This window comes from Mytilus galloprovincialis, chromosome 2 (assembly GCF_965363235.1).
Source record: "Mytilus galloprovincialis chromosome 2, xbMytGall1.hap1.1, whole genome shotgun sequence".
NCBI classification, from domain to species: domain Eukaryota; kingdom Metazoa; phylum Mollusca; class Bivalvia; order Mytilida; family Mytilidae; genus Mytilus; species Mytilus galloprovincialis.
In genome coordinates, this window is record NC_134839.1 from 46,475,555 (window position 1) to 46,494,418 (window position 18,864).

The following is an 18,864-nucleotide window of genomic DNA, read 5'->3' on the forward strand; positions in this document are numbered from 1 at the left end:
ATCTTGGTTGTCTGGCTGGGTCACCGAAGACATTTTTTAAACTATATATCCCAATGATGATTGTGACCAAGTTTGGTTAAATGTGGCTCAGTAGTTTCGAGGAGAAGATTTTTGTGAAAGTTAACGACGACGGACGCCGGACGCCGGACGCCAAGTGATGAGAAAAGCTCACTTGGACCTTCGGGCCAGGTGAGCTAAAAATAAGTACCATTATAACAGACAACAGCGAACGACTACCACTAAATCACATGTTCCCGACTTGGGACAGGCACTTCAAACAAGTTGCTCTTAAGATTCTGAATCGCTCACCTGTTACTTTTTGGCTCAAATCTTTCATCAATAATTATTTTTGCTTTTCAATTATATTAATGAGTGGCTAAAAAATGCCATTTGACGTAGATGTGTTCATTGTATCAGTCATATTTTCTTCAAAAGCAAATAAATGAATTTGACCCATATGTTCCATTTAAGCCATAGTGTCTATGTTTCTTGACGTAGAAGGAAATAAAATACAAAATTAAAACTAGATTCATTTGAGAAGATTTTTTAAGTTAAAAAACAAATAACTTGTGTAAAATTGTCATTAAATGGCATTAACTCCAATTGATAATTTTGGTCATGTAAACTTTTTTTGTAAATCTTACTTTGCTGACCATTTTTGCTGGTTACAGTTAACATCTATCTATAATAATATTCAAGATAAATAAATAACCAAAATCTGCAAAATTTCCTAATAACCAATTTAGTGACAGCAATTCAACAATGGGTTGTTCGATTCGTCTGAAAATTTCAGGGCTGATAGATCTTGACCAATTGAACAATTCCACCCTATGTCAGATTTGCTCTAAAAGCTTTAGTTTTTGTGATATTAGCCAAAAATTGCGTATGACCCCTATGTTCTATTTTTAGCCATGACGGCCATACTTGTCGATGGATCAAAACTTTGGATACAATTCATAAACTAGATACCATAAGGAACATTCAGTTAAAGTTTGAAGGTATTTGGTCCAGTAGTTTTAGAGGAGAAGATTTTTAAATGTTTGCAAACTTGATGAACAAATTGTGTAAAATTATCTTTAAAGGGCAATAACTCCTTTAGGGGTCAATTGACAATTTTGGTCATTTAACTTTTTTGTAGATCTTACTTTGCTGAACATTATTGCTTTTTACAGTTTATATCTATCTATAATAATAACCAAAAACTTCAAAATTTCCTTAAAACTACCAATTTAGTGTCTGAAAATTTCAAGGCTAACAGATTTTGGCCAATTGAACAATTTACCCCACGTCATATTTGCTCAAATGGCGGCCATGTTTGTCGACGGATCAACACTTCGGATACAAATTATGAACAAGATACCCTTAGAAACATTCAGTTAAAGGTATTTGGACCAAAATTTCAGAGGAGAAGATTTTTGAAATATTTTACGACGACGACAGATGATTTTTATTTTAGTTTCTTGTGTATAATTTGGAGTTTAGTATTACCTCCATTATCAATGAACTAGTTGTATTTGTTTAGGGGCCAGCTGAAGGACTCCTCCGGGTGCGGGAGGTTTTTTCTGCATTGCAGGCCTATTGGTGGCCTTCGGCTGTTGTCTGCTCTATGGTCGGGTTGTTGTCTCTTTGACACATTCCATTTCAATCCTCAATTTTATTACAAGCGCTCAATCCTACCAGTCATTAATAACAGTGTAAATGCTCAACATAAGAAACATTGTTAAATTCAGTTGAAAATGCACGACTTGTCCTGTGGCACTTAAAAAAAAGAGAGAAAAAACCCGAACAAACCGACAAAAGAGATTAAGTACGTACACAAATAATCAACTGTGTCAACAAGATTTGAGTTATGTCTAGAAGTTTCTAAAAAGTATTTCTTTAAAAGTGTAAAAAAATGTGACTAGTCAATTGAAATTGCAGGACCTTTGTAATAGTCAACATATTTAGATTAATGATGACTTGAACGACTTCAAATAAATTCACTATATTTTTGTAGATTTTTTTAGTAATTCTATACTAGTATTTGATGATTTACACGAAAATTCTAAAAGATGGAAATGTCCTTTTGTTTTAAATTTTCATAGCAATCTGAGTTAGAAACTTCCAGGAAAAGGAAATTTAAATATGACTGGTTGAGTCAACAGCTTTTTACTTAAACATGCGTTGTAGTGGTCCTTTTGCTAATCAGAGGGATATAAACACGTTCAGATGGTGTTTGTTTGTGTTTTTTAACATGTTAAGCTATATGTTTTAATTTTATTTGTGGTGTATGGTTTCTTAAAACTCATCGATGTTATATTTACCCATATGTGTTTTACCAGGTCATGAGTATTTCCAAAGATTTTAAAGATATGTCTAAAACATGAAATTTCTGTAAGAACATACAGGTATAAACCTGGACAACATCTGACGAAGTCCCTGGCTCTATACTAGCACAATAACAGTTGTTGTGAATAAACCATTTTTTAATAACAAGCTAGTCTTAATCTTCCATTTCAAGCCAGTCAAAGGAAACAAAAGTAGAAAGAAAATACAAGTAGATACGAAGTTGAGAAAAACTCAATAATATGTGTACTTCAAACGAGTTTCCGCGTGCGATAGTTTCTCGCTACATTGAAGACTCATTGGTGGCCTTCGTCTGTTGTCTGCTCTGTGGTCGGGTTGTTGTCGCTTTGACACATTCCCCATTTCCATTCTCAATTTTATTTAACTTTAAGTTGGACAACTAATATCAGTGTAAAAAAGAATGCGTCCGTAATACACGGATGCCCCATCCGCACTATAATTTTCTATGTTCAGTGGACCGTGAAAATGGGGTATTTTTTTAATTTGGCATTAAAATTAGAAAGATCATATCATAGGGAACATGTGAACTAAGCTTCAAGTTGAGTGGACTTCAACTTCATCAAAAACTACCTCCACCAAAAACTTTAACTTGAAACGGGACAGACGTCACAGACGGACGAACAGACGCTCAGACCAGAAAATATGATGCCCATAAATGGAGCAAATGGGGCATAAAATGCACGTAGTTACTGAAAGCTAACTCAAAAAATAGTTTTGTCGATAAAGAAAACCACTGATAAGTTCACCTAAGCCTTTTATAGTTTCTGTTTATTTCGAGCGCCACTGATGATTCTTTGTAGACGAAATGCGCGTCTGGTGTTAAAATCCATATGCTTGTTATCTTTGATGGCGTTTTTGTCAAATTGGAATCAAACTTTTCTTGGAACTTAGCATAGAATGTTAATGCGAATTCTCGTCTTACTCTCAATATGCAAATTCACTGAAACTTTAAGCTAAATAAGTCGTTCGAGATAAATTTCAAACAGCCACTCTTGTTGAACATATATAGGGCTTCCACTGGTTAACATAGTATGTCCATTACCGGCCTATGTTACATGTATGATAGAAAAGTACAAAAGAATCATCCAACTTTTTGTGTTCGTTTTATTTTGTTTGATTGTTGTTTTTTTTTGTATTTGCTTGTTGCTTTAAAGACGTTATTCTAAATTATCAAAGTTAACTCTTCTTTCCCTGGAAAGGTCATTGGTTTTAATTCAATTAACGGGTATCTGGTTTTCAAGATTCCTTTTTTTATTGAAAGGTAACATTCACAATGGGAAGTGTTAATATAATATAGCAATTCTTCAGAAAAGTTTATATGAATTTTATTCTTTCAACACAAAATGCACAATTCATTATGTAGACATCTCTTTGTGAACACATTCGCAACATTTACGAATTGACATCCATATACGGAAGTAAATGTGAATATTTACGACTTTCCTTAAATTGAATGTTTATCTATTCATATATCAGGTTTCATGTAAAAAGTGTTTATATATAATATGAGTATATTTCTGTTACTTTCCAACAACTGGGGGTGGAGCACTGAATATCACGCCTCTTGGAATACATTGTAAAATTGGTTGACTCCAGATAAAGTTGTTAGGGCAGGTCTTCTCGAATGCATCTCCGAAATCATCGCAATGAATGTATTTTGTTTTTTCTGGTAATGGATAATAGAAGAGATTTGGAATAGTATTGCATGGGTTACTGCCGCCACTGTAAACGCCCTTTGTAGGATCGACGACGACTTGTCTGTAGAGGCAGGTCAAGGTTCTCTGGTCCCAATAATGGTGGGCATCACAACTCTTAACAACGGCTACGTAAGGAAGATTGTAACACTCAATAAACAGCTGGTTGTTTCCTGGGTATTCGAAAAAGTATAGGCCGAGTGCAAGATTCTGTGGTGTGCACGGGTTCTTTGGGGTACCAGTTGGCACAACAACACCTGAAATAGAATAAATTAATTTAAACTATGTAAAGTTGGTGTGAATCCTTACTGAAATTCATATTTCTAAAAATCACAAAAATCTCACTAAAAACGTTCAGGTATCAAATCTAAAAAATAAAATTTCAGTAAACTATTTTGACAAATAACAATTTGAACAAAAGTATACATGCATATGTCTTATGGTCAGATTGTGATTCATAAAATTGATATCTGACGGAAAGTAAAAATATACAATCAAACTCATTTAATCATACAATGTATGTATCTCTTGTACATCAAATTAAAAAAAATAACTGATTGCAAGAAACTAATCTGACTGCAGGGAAACTGTGTACTTTATTTTGTAAACAGAAGTCAAATAGACCATTGATGGAAAGAAAGCTTTTGCTTGTATACTAATATATGGACGTGTCATTGGGTGTTATACGACGATCCTCCTAGAGTAAAACAAATATTGAAATGAATAATGTATGATTTGAGTCAAGAAGTTGCCATCTCTTTGGAATAAGAGCCCTGGTGCCCAACATCTGAAAAGGCATTATACTTCAAAGCAATCTCGGACTAGGATCGGAGTCGCTTAAGTGTGGTGTTTTATAAACCAATGTTTGTTGTTTCGTCGTTTTGGTGTTGGTTACGGTTTTGTCCGTTTTTCTTTGAATTATGGATTCTGATTGCCCATCTCGGCATCTTCTGCCTTTATAAAATGAACTGGTAACTGGTTCGTTAAATACACAATGGTTTTACATATTATTTTGGTTTTTGTACTAACCTGTTGGAACTGCGGTGGTCGGTACGGGGGTAAGAGTGGACGTCAGTGGCATAGAAGTGGTTGTTATTGGAGTCAACAGCAGTCTTCCGGGAATACAACGTAGTACATTGGAGTCAAAGATAGAATCCAGAGGACAAAGAACAATAAAGTAGTGACCTTGACCATCACAGAATATAAATCTATCATTTCTTTCTGGGAAGACAAAGAACTCTGGGATGGCATTGCATAAACCAAGGTAATTGTTCCTTCCTAAAAGCAAAAAGAGGATATATCAAACATATCAAGGATGAAGTAAATTCATTACATTTGACAAACTTATCATAGCATATTTTTAAATAAAAGGGTAAGCAATTGAAAAGAAGAAAAATAAATCCATGCATTTACATTTCATTTCAAATCTATAGCGGTAATGTAAAATACCAACATCGTTAACTCGAAGCGCTTTTCTGGATAAATATTCATTCAAAATAAGATAGATCAAAGATTTATAAATACATGTCCATTAAATATTATGTCATGCAAATTGAATTAATTTACAAGTAGGCTGATAAATATGGTATGATGGTAACCGATAACTAACATAATAAAATAAAGTTTTGGCGTTTTCTTTTCTTCTGCATGAAAAAAAAAATGCAATTTCAAGGACTGCAATTTATACTTATTAAACAACTTAATGAATCGAAGTCGGTTCACATTTACAGCAAAATGCCTTGAGTGTGTAGGTAAAGGTATTATTGGTTGTTAGTTTGCTTGTTAAGTTGAACCGTGAAATCATTATAAGGTTATGAACAGATATATCATGTTAAGGAGGGGTATTTTTCGCAAATACCCCTCAATAACATGATATATCTCTTTAATTACACCGAATGTTAATGTACTAAAACGCATTGATGATCGTGACGTTACAAGCGTCCAGTCGGATAGAGTATTTTTTGGCAAATACCACGGCAGAGAGGGTAAAAAAGGCATATCCTTTTAGCAAATACCCCGGCGGCGTTAAAAATGAACGATATTCATTTGATAATAGTAAATTGGTGAAAAATACACTGGCTATTAACCAATCAAAACCCCGGATTCTAACATAAGGTGTAATTAACTATGATACCCTCCTTTCGGAGGAGTCTAGTCCTACAGACAGATACATTGGTTATCTGTCGAACTAGTCTACTATTAAAGGAGGGTTAAACTTCGATTAATTTAGTTGTTTAATTAAGTAGATATTAGCTATAAAGATACGACTGTTCACAAATCGAACAAAATATTTCCTTTCTAACGATGACCGATGACCCTTCCACGACATGTAAGATATCTGGTTGAAGAATAAGGTAAGGACTTTTCTGTAATATGTAACTTACCTGGTGGAAGAATAAGGTAGGGACTTTTCTGTAATGTTTCTGCCGTACTGTTCTGACATATGTAACTTACCTGGTGGAAGAATAAGGTAAGGACTTTTCTGTAATGTTTCTGCTGTACAGTTCTGAATGATGTTATCTTCTATGCATAGTAAGTGCACATCTGAAAAAAATCCAATTAAAAGTTTCAGACTTGTATCTCTCAATATGTTGCAAAAATAGGACCAAAGTAAAAACAGCAGTGGAATTATAAAATATCTTTAAATAACAGTAGACCTATTGCATATTCATCTGACGGTATTATATATTCTAGTCTGAAAATCTAACCAAAAGATGCTTTCTGGTTTTTTTTCCAAACCGAAATGCTTCTGATTTAGTCGAAAAGAATGTTTAGAAAGCTACAGAATTAGTCCTATGATTTTCACTTTTTTTTGTATAGATATCTGTAGGATGTATACGGTATTTATCGGTTAAATAAATGATTTTTCACACTCATTAGTTTAGTTTATATGCAATGCAAACAAACCATCACATCGTATCAATGCCACGTAGACCTAGCAATTTTCACTAGAACCAATAACGCAATTTTCCAGCCATCAAAGACATCTCAGAAGCTAATGTAAAAAATTACAGCAAAACTATCACACACAAATTCTAAATAATATGTGGTCTTTTGAAATAAAGTTCAAGTTTTGCTGATAAACTTGTTCTAACAATCTTCCTCTTCTCTGTAATCAATGTCATTTTCACGATTTAAAGGACCTTTGAAACATAAAAAAAAAAAAACCAAGAATGTGTCCAAAGTACACTGATGCCTCGCCTGTACTATCATTTTCTATGTTCAGTGAAATTGAGGTCAAAACTGTAATTTGGCGTTAAAGTTAGAAAGATTATATCATAGGGAACATGTGTACTAAGGTTGATTGGACTTTAACTTCATCAAAATCTACCTTGACAAAAAATTTAACCTGAAGTGGGACAAACGGACGGACGGACGAACGGACCCACAAACCAAAAACCATACTATCGTAGGTGGGGCATTAAAATGATTTTTGGAAAAACTATCTTGAAATATATACATGTACTAGTATATTGAAAAATAATTGTAGTATGTTTGTATAAGTCTTACTTTTGTGGGCCATCATTCCTTGCTCAACATTAACTGTGAAATTTGTCTTGCAAGAAACTGCTTTGTTGCTGACAAATGCTAGAGAAACTGCTTTATCTCCTTTAATATAGAAGGAGGTAGACGCACTGAGTGTTGCTAGGGAATTGAAATCATTGATAATGGCGTTAGGATTTGAAGTTGCAAGGGATCCATACACATTAACCTGTCCTTCATCAACCATAACCTGTTAAAGATAAATGACATTAATACTTATGGTATATACTTTAATTGTTAAATAATTATCGAATATTAAGATATATCTTTTTTTTAAATTATATATATCTATCTAGATGTTTTTATTAAAATTTGTCAACTTTTTCATTATTGTTCCTTGAAATGAAAGAGCAGTTTGTTCAACATTGAGAATAAAAAAAAAAAAACCGCATGGTATAGTTTGCCATTAAAGATTCTGATATGAAAATTGTTAGCAATTCAAGTTAGAAAACTAACGGCATTATGTTTAACAAAATAATATACGAATAACAAACATGACATGCAAGAACTAACGAAAACTACTGTACTTCAGGCCCCCTGACTTCAATCAACATTACATATGCTGTGATAATTGTGATAATTATCTTAATATTATCAAAATGCTTACTGTGACAGTTGTACCAGCTTTGACATTTGGTAAAATTTGAACAGCAACATCACTATTACATCCGTAAACGTATTTGTTTGGCGTCAATACTGCTGGAGCTAAAAGAAAAAAAGATAATCATGTGTATTTCAGTTTTATATATAAAGAAGATGAAACATGAAACGTGATTTTCTTTACTAAAAAACGAACTACAAGGAAAATTCAAAACGGAAAGTCACTTATCAAATGGCAAAATATAAAGCTCAAGTCAGAGTCTCTGCTCAAACACATTAAACGAATGGAAAACAAACGTTCATCTTTTGAAAGTATTGATGTCGTCATATAGTATACGTTGGACTATTGACGCCCTCTTGTGTCCATCAAGGACAAATTCACTGGCTGGTGTTCAATAAAGTCAAATATAAATATGAAAAATATATAAACTGAGGATTTGTATTGCTTGATTACATCTACTAAAACTAATGCAAGATTTTGCTGTTATATCAATAACATTGTTTGGGTTCTTCTAAACGTGCTATACGTGTCTTCATTTTAAACTATAGATAACACGAGTTACAAATTTTGCAAGAAAACTATACCTAAAGATATTCCTTATTGTTATAACGCTAACAATGAACTTTTATATAATCTTACATCTATGTAAGGACCTTTGACGTATCGTCTTATAGCAAACTTTGCTCAAATAAATAAAGGCAACAGTAGTATACCGCTACTCATAAATAGATAGAATAAAACAACTCCGGATTACACACTAAAACTGCGGGAAACGTATTTTTAAAATATAAGAGGAGAACAACCACAACATTAAAATTTAACACACACAGAACACTACTATACAAGTCAATGAATAATGAAAATTACCTTTGCATGACACCTGTTCTATTTCTGCTTTCAAAGAATCTAAGTCGGCAAATGAATTCAGAATCTGGACATGTGTGCATGTAGGTTGACTAGCGACTGCATTCAATTCTCTCTGAAAATATTTTAAAATTGTAACAACATTATTGATTTTTTTTATTAACTTTTAACTTTTGTATTACATTTAAAGGCAATACTGCCTATGAGTTTGTCTTTGATTCACTTTTGTCGTCTACTGTAAATAGGGAATTATAACTAGTATGCCAAATGTAAAAGCATTTGCATGATAGCCGATGATGATATGCGATATCTAGATATAACTGTAAAGCAAAATTACATTTAACAGATAAAAGATATAGACATATGACTATAGTTTTACATTGTTATACCACACGAGACATGAAGATGTGGTATGATTGTCAATTAAACAACTCTCCACAAGAGACTATATTACACAGAAATTATCAACTATAGGCCATCTCACAACCTTCAACAATGAGCAAAAAAGATGGTAATAATGAAACTTACCTCGACGACCTGTGCAGTGACTCCAATGGCAAATATGGAAATTCCTTTGGCTTTGGCAGCTGCGGCTTGTCTTAAAGTCTCAACTCCATTTTCAGAACGCCCATCAGTTACAAGAATCAAGATCTAATTGATAAAAATAACATAAAATACTGAATTGGCAATTCACCTTTATAAAGACAAACAAAAAATACGTTTAAATTATCATTCATGTCTCCGAAATTGACAGATGAAAAACAAGCGTGTTGTGATAAATTTGATTTGTATTAGATCTATAGCATTTTTTAAAAAGTTACAATTTGTACCTGATTATTTTATTACATAAAATACATAAAATTCTAAAAAGAAAGAAAAAAAATCAACACCTCTTATATCAGATCAAACCCATTATAACAACATGTATCAATATAAAAAGATCGAACTGAATTCTATTCATATCACATGATTTTAAAATGTGCAAAAGTACCTTTGATGACCCTAAACGGGCGCCATTAGTGGTTGTAAATAAATTTTTGATGGCGTACTCTATTGCTTCAGCAGTGTGTGTACCACCAGATTTGTACTGTACTCCATCGATTGCCTTCTTTAATCCATCGGCAGAAGTGTGTTGGTTCAAATTAAACCCGCCATCAACTGTTGTGCTGAATCGGATAACGCCGACCTGTGTTTTGTCGCTACTGATCTCAAATGAGTCAACAATAGATTTGACAAACTGTTTTGCTACATCGAAGTCTTGTGGAGCTAAACTAGTGGAACTGTCTAAGGCAAATACCAAATCTAAGGCATTTGTTCTTTTACATCCTATTTAAAAAAATAACAAATAGATATATATTTAAACGTGCAAAAAATAATTACAAATATATATATATTTAAGAATTGAATGCTTCTTTTTGTAACTTTATTGGGGTGTAAAAGCGTTGACCGGAGTACTTTTTATGTGCGCACGGTCAACGCTTTTACAACCCTATGAAGTTACAAAAAGAAACATTCAATACTTTTAATTACGTTTTTTAGCTAGGATCAAGCAAAACACGAATTTTATCATTTTTTTTTATTGAATTTACCTGTGCATTTTATTGTAGGACCACGTGTTATCATGAATGATAAGTTTTATACAACAACTGGAAGTGTTTAACGCCCTTGACTGGATATACATCCCTCGCACGGTCGGTAAGTTTTATTGTGTAATGCAATTGCTTAAGGAATAACACGTGATGTACAGTTAACCAATCAGAATAACGTATTATAATGAAACATACATCTAATGTAATTATTTAAACTTGCAAAAAAGAATTAAAAATAAATATACTGTATGATGACCTCTATATATAATTGTATTATCTTTTTTGTGTGTGCGTTATTATCTCATAGCCAACTGAGCCTTCATATGTCCAAAATTTGCTTTGCCTCATTATTTTAAATCGACAATAAAGTAGAAATACGTGTAAATTGTATTATCAAAAGTTGTTTTTCTTAGTCAAACGTTCTGCTGAAGTAGGCTAGGCATAACAAACTATTTGTAACTAGCTGTTAATGAAAATATTTCTAGTTCATATGGATGTAAATAGGTCCTGGCATAAAATTATTAAAATAATAAGTCATTGAAATATCTTACAAAATGTGTACCTACATGTATGTTTGGCAATCATATTAGAAACCTGTTAATGAATGTCGATAGTATGCATGTAATAAATTATGAAGGTGCCGAAGCACGGACTTCTTGGCTGGTGATGCTTGGGAACTACAGTCTACCAGCACAATTACTCGTCTGACCAACTTTCGGCGTATAAAATAAAATAACACTTGTTATTCTATATTGGTATTATTTTAGTATGTTTCTCTATATGAATTGCATTTTGAATAAAAAAGCATATTCACCTGAGAAAGTGTTATTCACCGCGCTAAACGTCACGCGCTTTTACATGCAACGTTATGGTAAAATGTTTCGTGTAAAATTAGTTTTGGTATTATGTTTGTCATTAAATACATTTTCTTTTCTCGGAATATGGAATAAAACAATTACTGTCTTTTGTTTCGGTAAATATGGGGTTTAATTGACTTTTGAAAAACTGATATTCACTTCGGCCGTCGGCCTCAGTGAATATCATTTTTTCAAAAGTCAATAAAACCGCATATTTACCTCATCAAAAGACAGTAATTGTATAATATTTGGTCAATATGAATGAAATATACTTGCATAACTAAAATTTTTAAGACCTTTACCTGTTTCTAATTTGTTGGATTTTGTGAAAAAAACATTTGCAAGTTGGCCTGGTCTGGAAGTGTTGACCCAAAAGTTGGCTTGATATTCGATACCACGTGGGATTCCATTGTTACCTGCTTTGAGCAGAGTAAACAGAGCGGCGGCGAGTCCAGAGTATAATGGTTTTGCCAGATCTACCCACTGTACTTTTGACCAATCGATACCTATGCTCTGTTTTATCATCTTTTTAGCATCATCCAGAACTTTAGCTGTTGCAATTTGTTGGAACATGTCCTGGTCTATCTGCAAGTAATGATAAAATATGTATTTTTATTTCATTAAGTGTAACAAATGTTGCAGTTAACTTTTTGCCAAACAAAAGAGCGTAGAAAAACTGAAACGGACAGACAACAAAGAGGTCATCAGTAAAGAGACAGAACAATGGCGAAATGGTATTTGAACGAATTCAATAATGTGGTGTCATACGGGTCAACTCAAAAGTTGCATACAGTTTCACCTGTTTGACTTAAAATAAAATAAAAATTACCCTTCTTAGAGTTTTGCATGTTGTATAAACACTATTTATCGTTAGAAACCGTCTGATAAGGGACGACATCAAAAGACCGATGTAGGATAAAAAAACTTAAATCAAATAGTTTGGGGGTGGGGGGTTGAAACTGCTGCAAGTTTTATCGATCCAAAATCGATTTTACATAAATACATATTGGTCAATCAATTTTTCCCAAATTAAGTTTAGAGAGGGGGTGTGGGGGTCAGTGAAAAAACTATGCGAATTAAGTTTCTTATCCTTCATTGAACTTTTGATGTCGTCCCTAACTTCTAGATGTCTTTTGTGTAGTCTTTTGTTAATGGATTTCTGTCTTCTTTGACATACGTCAAAATTTTTCTTTTTTCATATTAATTACAGCTTAAACTTATTTTGATAAGAAGAAAGACTTCTAAATCATTGTGCAAAACACCAGATCTCATTAATTTCAATAAGACAAAACTATTTTTCCACTGAACCTTTTCTTTTTTAATTTACTTCCAGGTAATCCAAAATTACTATTTCTACACATAAAGGGATACTACAGAATAGCTACAAAGAAAAGAGGGCTTCAATTTTGACATTTTCTTCTTTTATGAACCTTATAAATCTAACTTGGTTTTCATGCGCTTATTTTCATAGACGAAAATCTCATTCAAATAAAGTATTAATGTTAGCGGTTTTTTCACTCGATATACTAGATACATTTACATAAATCATAACTTGCATATAAAGTTCGCGAATGTTTGTACTGCAATTTTTAGAAAGACAAGTAATTATTGCTCTTTTGAAACAGCAGTTAATATAGTTAAGGAGGTTATATAGGTTTTTTTAAACATTTGAATTTAAAAGAAAATGAGCTACATCATGTGTACTAACCTGCCAAATTCCTCCATAGTAATTTGCTCTGTAGGTATTTGCTTCCAAACCATCCATGCTCTCAACATAGGCCAGTCTTCTGAGGTACAATTTATCATTTGGGAAGATACATGCCTCTCTGATCAAGTTCACTACAGCCTCTACAACATCCGATCCTGATGCGTTTGGAGTTCTAGTTTTGTCGGTTAATTGTCCATTTACGAAACACACCACGAAAAATGTCAAAACACCTAGTTTTAACATGTTTAAATTTTAAAGTAATTCAATGTTCTAAATAAATCTTTAAAAGACCTACAGTTTCGATGACTTTCGGTCACAAGTCAAGAAAGCCAGACGTTTTCAAAGTTAAGCTGCCCTCTTCAAGTGTGGTGTTAAAGTGACAAAGCTTGCTAAACGATACAATGGTTTTATATCCCCCGTTAAGGGTTGATTCTCTAAGCAAATAGATAATGTCAATTACCTAAGCCTCCACCTACAACGTACAAGTGACGGTAACGCTGGTATTTTCAGGACTATCGTTAAAGAAATATGTTTACTACAGAGTTACGACATTGGGCGATAAGACGTATGTTACATTATTATTTATTTGTACTTCAGATTACCCTACCCGATACATTTCTGTCTTGGTCCTCGATGCTAAGAAGCGGAAAGTAATGGGTAGAATGAATATTTGCAGTGTCAGGAGTTTTCATACAAATTAGCATTGATAACTAAAGTTAAGGGCAAAGGGCGTACTTCAATAAGTTGAACAGTTAATTAAAAGTATCACAGTTTAACATCTTTTGCATTGAATAATGATTTGAACAGGACTTTACAATCTCTGAACAAGCAAACAATATCTGTTTGAATCTGAGTGTTTGTAAACATAGTAAAATGCGCAATTGAAACGATTTATTTGTGAATAATGACTTTTTTGTTCTCCTGTATCTCTATCCACCGGAAATTTGAATCTTGTATACATTTTTAAAAGACCATTTGTTAGATATCTTTGCTAGATGTTGTTAATAATTGGGTGATATATAAGATCGCAGCTTTACTGTACTGATGTACATGTAACATCATCTGGATTAAAAGATGCTCGGGGTGTTTCTTCATCTTTGTATTCTTATTTTTTTCGGTCATATTTCGCTATTCTTTATATTGTCTATTTTTTTTCTATGCTTTATGTTTTGACACCTCATCATTATCTGTTCATCATTTTTACCTATTTCCTATCACTTGATATCTGTAGTATTGGCCCATTATTCTTTATTCTGTAAACCCCAGTCATGCTCTCACGAACCATGATAGAAATATAGCAAATAATTCAACCAAAACATATCTTTTAAAATATTCATTGAGATAAGGTTTAATTATGGTTGAAAGTCTCAAAATTACTTCGTTGAGGACTATATATTAATATATGAATGTTGTTAATTTATTTTGCATTAAGATTTTGTCAAGTGCGTGTAATGGTTTTGTGTCATGAACTTAAACATAATAATAATGTATACTTCAGTCTCCTTCATATTATCTGTATATATTTTTCAATATTAAGCTTGCAATCTTGCATACAATTATCTTTATAACATCAGCTAGTGAAAATTAGCAAAAGAAAGCATTTGACATTTTTAACTTTACCAATATTAAGAGACTAAATCATAAAACAGTAGTAAAAGTTTGTTTGGTAGATATAGGAAGATGTGGTATGAGTGTCAATGAAACAACTCTCCATCAAAGTAACAATTTATAAAAGTAAAACCATTATAGGTCAAGGTACGGCCTTCTCACGGAGCTTTGGCTCACACCGAACAGCAACTATAAAGGGTCCCAAAAATTATTAGTGTAAAATAATTCAAACGGGAAAACCAACGGTCTAATCGAATTGAAGTATATAAAAACGAAAAACGAGAAACACATATGAACAACAATATATATAAACAGACGACAAATGTCAACCAATTTCCCGTGCAAATCTAGAAAATGACATATTATTCTTCCAATAGTACATTACATGTTCGTTCATGCCAATGTCTTTTTCTTCTTTTCAGTCTTTGGATAAATTGACTTGCTTTTCTTTAAATAAAACTGAAGAAAAATATATATTGTATGCATGTTCGATAGTATTGAATAACTAAACATGTAAAATAAAGAGGACCTCGTAAATTTGTAGAACTTGTGTCTTGTTAATTTTGTATTTTACCAAATAAATATATTTAAACTGGAATCATTGAACGGGAGGGATATTTCCTTCTATGACATAAATTGAGAAACTCCAAGCCTGGTATAACTTGTAACATGAACCTAACTTAAACGTAGTTTTAAATAGGTACCTTTTAAATATCATCATGCATAAACAGGATACAAATATTTCAAACAATCACAGTAGCATTTATACCACTTTTGCAGACCTACAGAAATCCAAATGTTTGATTTACAATGCAGCAGTGAGAATTATGAACGCAATATCAATGTTATAAAATTCCAGTCACTCGAAAAAGTCTAGAAACAACTTTGACGCTCACAGTTATATAAACAATAAACACTTTATTCAAGATCAAGATATTTAATATTATACTGTTCTAAAAAAAAAAAATGCGAACCATCTTTGAAAAAAAATAAAATTGGGAAGAGTATCGGCAAGTCAAGCTCCTCTCTTTTAAAAGGGAGAAATTTGATATAAAATTCAAATCATAAATAAACTTAAGTATGCAATAACCTTTTCGTTTTGACAGAGACATATAATATCAATATCAAACATCTCTGGTTTTGACCAAGGGCAAATAATAACCAACTTTATCATAAAATTATGTTTAGTAGTAAATACAGTAGTTTTGCATATAAATTGATAAATAGCCTGCTGTTTAATCCATATCGCGCAACTTTGATGCGCACCCTTTATCGCATACCCTTTATCACACCCCTACTTTTTTTTTTACATGAAGTCAGTTTTGTTTTTTTTTGCTTAAGAAACATTTTCCTCAAAATAGGTCCAATAAAACGGTCATTCGGGCGTGACGCAATTATTGAATGACGTAATTGTTTGGTATGTGACGTCACGAACGTCAAGTTTTCAAGTTTGGCACACTAAATGGAACTATAAAAAATACAAAACACACAAAAAATACAATAATAAACAAAATATTTTTAAAACAACAGCACGCAAATTGTAAGGTAACCTAGGAGCAGTTCTTTTTAAAAGGCTTTTGAAAACAAGACAAAAGTAGAACTGAAGGTAACCCAGTGCTATGGATCAGAAAACAGTTCATATAATATAACAGACCTACTCTTCTGTTGAAATATATGATAAAACGTAGCCTATAAAACATGACAAAATCCGTATCACATGCCGTATCACCCTCGACCAATATCATCCCTCTGGCCTAAAGGCCCTTGGACTGATATTGGTGTCTCGGGATCATACGACATATGATACGGATTTTGCCATGTATTTTTCTCTATGTATTTGTAACATTGACCTTTCAGATGGACATCACTTCTAGATAGGGACTCGGTCTTTAGTGGAAGTGAAAATGTATTTTAGAGATGGAATTTAAGGAACCAAGTCTGTGTCATTGACTTTCAAACGAGGACATTCGAGCTTGGTATTTGACTTAACTGTACCAGTTCTGTAGAAGTAATAACATGAGAAATATTCAATATTATACTTGTATTCTGTTTAAAACAGTTTTATATATAAACAGGGATGAAGAGTATTTCACAAACATGTGAAATTGTTATGCGGTTTTACTCATAATTTGACATTTTAACTGAAATCCAAATAAAATGACAAAACTGACATATTTCTATCGATTCTACTAAGTTTCAAGTTGATTGAAATTAACTACCTCAAAAACTACCTTGACCGAAAACTTTAACCTGAAGTGACAGACGGACGGACGAACGCACAGACCGGAAAACATAATGCCCCACCTAGGGGAGGTTCTAAAAATGTATATGATCTTACATGATATCTTCCAATTAAGTGCAGGCGATGAGCATTCATATAATGTATCATTATCTAACTCTGCCTTGTTAATAATGGAGTTTTTTGATGGGGTCCTTCATTTAATTATTCTTAAAACTTTTTAGAGCATATTTCTTTATCCTAGGCTATATACACTGTATATGGCTATTTATAACATATATAAATTACATTTACTTGACTAAGTTTCATAGAATATTTTTGTAAAAGTGAGGCTTCAACAAGGGACCGCAGCTGATAGCACTACTTCACCCTTTGAGTTAGGTGAGCCAAGTATGAACTGTTTGGAAACAAGACCCCAAAAGGCATAGAAAGAATGACAAAACATCCTAATCTTGAGTACAAGTTTTTTAAATAATTTTAAATAAACTAAAACTTTGAAGCCAAAATGTATCCTTCAAAGCACGCCAGCATTAAAGCGCAAATTGCGATTTCTTGTACATGCAACCCTGCAGAATATTATGATGTGATTATCAATAGTCTTCAGTTCAACGTACAACAGAACAATTGGTAAAGCAAAAAGATATAAGATGTGGTATGAGTGCCAATGAGACAACTCTCCATCCAAGTCACAATTTGTAAAAGTTAACCGTTATAGGTCAAAGTACGGTCTTCAACACGGAGCATTGGCTCACCGAACAGCAAGCTACTAGTACAAAGGCCCCAAAAAATGGACAAGTGTTAAAAAAAATGTATTTCATAGCTTAATGTTTGTACCAAAGACAGGAGTCGTCTGCTATTTCTTTACTGGTGGTCTCCGTCATTTAGTTTTAGATGTGTTGGTTTGTCCTTTATTATTGTTTCTACCCTGCAAACAAGAACTTCTTCAAAATAAAGCTAACAAAAGCCGAGACAAACCCTCTGGTGCTTCCAACAACAATGCCAAGTATTATTGACATCCTTTAAGAAATTCAAAAGTTCGGAGTCCGACATGACTGAATATTTGAACCACGTTTGTGATCTTGACCTTTACCGACCAACATTTCAAACTTGTGCACAGCTCACCTTCTAGTGGTTGGTAAACACAATATTAAGTATCATTAACAACTGCCAAGGCATCCAAATGTATTTATAGATGTGAAACAACTTTGTATATTTGTTTGATTATTGCTTAACGTCTAGTGGCACATATATTCGAAGATGGGACACATTTTTTAATTGAATATGGTAATTTTAAGTAGAACTAAGTTTTTATTACCTTCTTCTTGGAGACAATCCCTATGGTGGTAAGCAACACTGATATCAAGTATCATCAATACTATTCAAGGAATTCTAATTGATAAAAGTTGTTAATCTGACAAAACTTTGTTTTTTAGTTACAAAACAAGAGTGCACACCCTGAAATGTCTCGCTTTCTTTACTTATCATTACTATTATGTTGATAGTCCTAAATATAAAGCTTTATTACAACTGTCACATAAACTTAACATTAACCAAAAATAATAAATATTGACCAATGAACCATAAAAATGAGGTCAAGGTCAGATGAACCATGCCATGCACACATGAACAGCTAACAATTCTTCCATACAACAAACATAGTCGACCTATTGCTTACAGTTTAAAGAAAAACAGACCAAAACACAAAAACTTAACACTGAGCAATGAACCATGAAAATGAGGTCAAGGTCAAATAAAACCTGAACAACTGACATTTAGATCATAAAATATTTCCATACACCAAATGTAGTTGGCCTA

At 32.9% G+C, this 18,864-nt stretch overlaps 1 protein-coding gene across 1 annotated transcript; it reads right to left on the minus strand.

The window, feature by feature from the left end:
• Nucleotides 1–3,655: 3,655 nt before the first annotated feature.
• LOC143063699 (uncharacterized) lies at nt 3,656–13,587 on the minus strand. Its single transcript, XM_076236015.1, has 10 exons — nt 13,203–13,587; nt 11,797–12,079; nt 10,040–10,374; nt 9,577–9,699; nt 9,052–9,163; nt 8,191–8,288; nt 7,551–7,773; nt 6,495–6,584; nt 5,070–5,318; nt 3,656–4,297 (listed from the first exon to the last, which is right to left on the minus strand). Exons 1-10 carry the CDS (start codon nt 13,443–13,445, stop codon nt 3,867–3,869), a joined length of 2,187 nt encoding a protein of 728 aa, XP_076092130.1. The 5' UTR covers nt 13,446–13,587; the 3' UTR covers nt 3,656–3,866.
• Between the last annotated feature and the right edge of the window lie 5,277 nt (nt 13,588–18,864).